This window comes from Electrophorus electricus, chromosome 3 (assembly GCF_013358815.1).
Source record: "Electrophorus electricus isolate fEleEle1 chromosome 3, fEleEle1.pri, whole genome shotgun sequence".
Classification (NCBI taxonomy): Eukaryota; Metazoa; Chordata; class Actinopteri; order Gymnotiformes; family Gymnotidae; genus Electrophorus; species Electrophorus electricus.
The window spans coordinates 3,952,501-3,957,500 of NC_049537.1; the positions used below are offsets into that span (position 1 = coordinate 3,952,501).

The 5,000-nt window shown below is 37.9% G+C and overlaps 2 protein-coding genes across 2 annotated transcripts in view; one reads left to right on the forward strand and one right to left on the reverse strand.

Annotated features, from left to right (window-relative positions):
• The window catches only part of atp1b1a (ATPase Na+/K+ transporting subunit beta 1a), a 10,188-nt gene extending 5,735 nt beyond the window's left edge, over positions 1-4,453 (forward strand). The window contains exons 3-6 of the mRNA XM_027000655.2: positions 434-589; positions 1,422-1,606; positions 1,827-1,910; positions 2,971-4,453. Of these exons, the coding sequence (XP_026856456.2) occupies positions 434-589; positions 1,422-1,606; positions 1,827-1,910; positions 2,971-3,231 (686 nt within the window). The 3' untranslated portion in view covers positions 3,232-4,453. The remainder of the gene's footprint in view (positions 1-433; positions 590-1,421; positions 1,607-1,826; positions 1,911-2,970) is intronic.
• Positions 4,008-5,000, reverse strand: part of nme7 (NME/NM23 family member 7) — a 35,534-nt gene continuing 34,541 nt past the window's right edge. The window contains exon 12 of the mRNA XM_035524114.1: positions 4,008-4,545. Coding sequence (XP_035380007.1) covers positions 4,513-4,545 — 33 coding nt within the window. The 3' untranslated portion in view covers positions 4,008-4,512. The remainder of the gene's footprint in view (positions 4,546-5,000) is intronic.

A 5,000-nucleotide genomic window follows, 5' to 3' on the forward strand; every position in this document is an offset into this window, starting at 1 on the left:
CTCCAGGACTGAGTGGATTTGATGCTTGTGCCTTGCAGATGGTGTTAGAAACACGTCTTCAGTTCATGTTCAAGAATATGAATGTTCAGTTGCAAAATGTGCAAAAGAAACATTGTATTAGGAAATGTAGACTTAATTCCATGGTGTAAACGATCAGCATTTTTTTGTTCCTTGCCATGGTCTTTCTTTTAAACTTTATCATAGCCCAATACTACAGCTGTCCCCGTCCCCCCCCCCCATTAATTCAGATTCTGTATAATCTGAAGGTTTCTGGTCTACATATTTTTACATAGTTGTTTTTAATGAATGCAGGTTGTCTATCACAATGTCCACTCTTGCTTCAGACAAACTACAGCACTTCTGCATGTCTTTTTTAAATTTATTTATTTAATTTTTTTTCCCCCCTCCTCTTTCTTCCCCCCTCTTTCCTCAGGCTTAACACACGTCCCACGCTCTGAAAAAGGTGAAATTTCTTACAGCACATCAGATGAGGACACTTACAGGCCCTATACAAAAGCCATGCAAGCATTTCTGGAGGCATACAAAGATGACAAGCAGCAGAATGATATAACCTTCGAAGACTGTGGAGGTATGCAGAATTTAAAAGTTATGGTCTGAAGTCTGTTCAGAATGTAAATCAACAGATGTATTAGTTGTGTGTAACAAAAAAGGTACATCTAATAGTTACTTGGCTAAGATCTCCGTATAAAGCACAGCTAAAATTGATGACAACCATTTAAAACTTGGCTGTGTATAGCATATGGCTGTTAAATGTATAATTTTAATCAGTCAGTTACAACAGTTTTGTGATTAATCACATGTAATTTAAATGTTGAAATTGAGCACTGTTGCAACACTGCTTGGTTTGGCACTCGAGTTTGCAAAATCACTGTTTTGCAGGGACAAAAGCATGAAAAGGAAAAAAACAAACAAACATTTAGATAACAATCATTAGTAGCAGCCATCATGAAGCTGCTTTTCTGTTGGAGCTTTTGTTCATTTTTAAAGTATGTTGTACAATATCAAACCACAGCGTGTGTGGTTGAGGTCATTTAATGACTGTGTGACAAGAAGTGGGTGCTGATTTGGGCATGTGTGATGCTAAAGGATGTGTTATGTACATTTTTCATTTTTGCCAAACTCTTCCTTTAAGATTTGAGACAGCAGAGTATGGCTTAGCAGTATACTTTTCAAATAAATCACACGTTAGTTTTAGCAGCCCTAGTATGTAGTCAGCAGTGTTATCAGTGTTGACATATATTGATTTACTCAGTGAGTTGACACCAGTGTGTCCGTGTGTACTTCCTATGAAGGAAGCTAGTGTGACCCATGCACCTTAGGTCTTGACTTGTATTTTCACAGAACATGCTTACTGCTATAAGGGATATTTTGAGTATGAATGCTTTGTGTTCTGTGCTCAGATGCTCCTGAAGGATACCAAAACCGTGGGGAGTTAGAGGACGATATGGGTGTGAGGAAGGCCTGTCGCTTCAAGAGGAACTGGCTGGGGCCCTGCTCAGGCTTGGAAGACACAACCTATGGCTTTAAAGATGGCAAACCCTGTCTTATTGTCAAGCTCAACAGGATTGTCAACTTCAGGCCCAGGGTGAGTTCTTGTATTATAAAAATGGAGGGGGACCACTAAAGGAGTCGGTTTTTTTTGTTTTTTTTTAAACTAAATTTATTTTTGACCTTCCATAGTGGTGTAATGGTGACATGATGCAGTTTTCTTAATTCCATTGTGATTTGATCTTAGTTAACATTTTGATATATAAGCCTTGGTGTTTGAATTCAGTTGTATCTTACAGAGCATTTTTCTTCTTCAGCCTCCCAAATCCAATTCATCCCTCCCTCAGGCTGCAATTGGGATATTCAATTCCAATGTGCTCCCCATCTTCTGCAGTGGCAAGGTACAAAATATTTAGCATACTTTGATAGCATTTCTATGAACTGTGCTAGTCAACTGAAGTAGCCCTCCAATCCTCAGCAAAATTCTTTTAAAAACAAACAACCCTGTAATTAAACACAATTAATGTGATTAACTGTGTGTGTGTAAGTAATTTTATATATATATTGCACTAATGCTCAATTTAAATTATTTCGGTGATGGCATGTGAAATTTAACACTAATTAAAATGGTAGCCTTTTTTGTCTTAAAGGGCTTTACCAGTTTTGCTCTTGTTTACAATAAGGTTATAACTATCTTACAATAATTGTGCACTACAGCATTAAATATCTGTACTAAAGGTAATATGTACATTAAGATGCTTGAGTGGTTTAGCATCTACCCAGACCTGTGGGTGTTAACGTTGTTAGTCAACAGAGCCCTCATTTCACCTGTTGACCTATGCCAGCAGGAAGTGATGTCACTGTGCTTCTATGATTGATAATTGTATTCAGTAACAGACTACACTTAAGCACTTAAGTGCTTTGAGCCATCCAGCAGTTTTAAACTGGAAAGGAAAAAAAAAAACATTTCCAAAGTTTTTCCTAACCATTGATTGAAGTTAATGTGGACTACTTCTTTGGAGTGTGTGTGTGTGTGTGTGTGTGTGTGTGTGTGTGTGTGTGTGTGTGTGTGTGTGTGTGTGTGTGTGTGTGTGTGTGTGTGTGTGTGTGTGTGTGTGTGTGTGTGTGGAAATATAAAGGTGCTTGCAAGTGTGATTTTAGTCTTGCAAGATGAGGAGATGGAGTGTATATATAAATTTTTTTTAAAAAAAATTGTGACTGGCAGATCCTTCACAGTAACAATAGCATGGGATCGGGTGCTAGTATGAGTGCACCATGCACACCAAAGATGCTGGACATTACATATGACCGTGTCATTGCTGGGTTGCGAGTGGTCTGCCACCCAAATAATAAATAAATGTTATGCTCACTATTCTTATTAAATGTTTACCAGTAACAAAATTCTGTATTTTAGTACCAATATTTTTTATTTATTTATTTATTTATTTTTTCTCTGCACAGAGAGAAGATGATGTTAATAGAATCAAAGAGATCAAGTACTTTGGCTTGGGCTATGGTTTCCCACTCCAGTACTACCCTTACTATGGCAAGCTGCTACACCCTCAATACCTCCAGCCTCTGGTGGGCATCCAGTTCTTCAACGTTACCAGTAATGAGGAGCTGCGTATCGAGTGCAAAGTATATGGAGAGAACATTGATTACAGCGAGAAGGACCGTTATCAGGGACGCTTTGACCTCAAACTCACGGTCAAGACCTCATGACCTCAGCTATGAAAATAGCACTTTTACTCTGCCCATTTTAAAACATAATTTAGAGAATACAAAAGAGAAATACAAGAGTTTGATAAAACACAACTAGTCTTGAACAAACTTTCATAACATACAGGACCTACACTTAATCTCTACGCTTTACACTAGCTTTCTCTGCATATGTCTAGGATTAGAATGTAAATTACAGGAAGAGTAGCAATAGCAAAGTATTTATTCTACTGTAAATGAGAATATTCCTTGAGCCATGGGACATGTTCATTCATTACTGTAAATTATAATTCCACTACTGATGTAGCGAGCAGTGTTTCTGTCCCTGAGTATTTCTGCCTAGCGTGGTCTCTTTCTTGCTCTCTCTTTGGAGTGTGCAGTGCAGTAGTCGCATACAATGGTCCTTTCCAAGCCATGTTAGAATTTGTCTCATGCAAGTATGCTTTGTGGTCCAAGGTGTATGGTTGGCTGGCTGTCTGTGTGCGTGTGTTTAAGAAAAGAGAATGAGTTTGTGTATGTGTTTGCATTTGTATTTAAAAAAAAAAAAAAAAAAATCCTGGCATGGTACGCTCTGATATTCCCAGGTCCATATGTGAGGAAATGACTGCACTCCGTGGAATCCTTTCTCTCTCTCTTCTCTCCCCCCCCCCCCCCCCCCCCCCCCCCCCCCTTTTACATCACCTTTTCTCTTTATTTGATCATCTTGCAGTGTGGGAGTTTGGGGTTAATGTTTATGTATGAGGCTTTTCCTTTTAAGTGTAGAACTGTATGTATCTAGACTGGAGGACTATTTCTCCACACTAGTACGGAGGACTGTTCCTCCCTGCGGTCACCGTGGCAACTCAGTGCTTTAATTTAATTTTTTTTTTTTTTTTTTTTTTTTTTTTTTTTTTTTTTTTTTTTTTTGCTGGAGACATCACAATGTGGTGTAACTTTCTAATGAATGTTTTAGCCATTTACATGGTGGAAGAATTTTATATTTATGCAGTTGTACAATTTTTTCTGCAGGAAAGATGTGTATTGTATGAATCAAATACCAAAGTCGCTGGTCAAAGGTTAGAAACTTGTCAGATACAATGCAGTACCCCATGTAATAGGATATTTTGTCTATCTAAAAAGTGCTTAAGTCAATGCTGAACACCACACTTGTCAGGAGTTACATCTGCTCTTGTCATTTTATTTAATTCGGGTAAAAGACCTAAACAAATAAATGTACAACCACCAAGGCTGTTGTCTTTTTTGTTTTTAATTTATTCAAACAGCAATCACCATGCCTTGTATAATTCATCCTTCTAAAATCTTGAAGAAATATTGGACCTACAAGAGAAAATATATTGCATTATACACAACAAATATGCAATTTTAATATAAGTGCTTACTGGGGTTCACGGCTTTTCAAAACTATTCTGTGGTATTGTGCCTTTTTAGCATTTGAGTTTAGCTCTAACAAGCTAAAAGATCAAACAACTACCTTTGGTTTTAAAATAAACAAATTCACTCATCTGGAAAGGCACAACCTGTATTTGCCTGGATCTACACCTCTTATAGAGAGAGTGAGGAAGTATGTGTGCTTAGACTTTTGGAATGTGATGGCTGACCCTGTCAGCAGACAAATAATTAAAAAGGACCTGTTTAACAGGGGCTGGAGCTCAGAACAGGAATACACAAAACTGACATGAAATGGACCAAACCCACTCTGACAAAACAATGCTCTTTATCCCACCCCCAAGGTGCCTACTAAGATTATGCTGTTGGTTAGAACCAGCCTACAG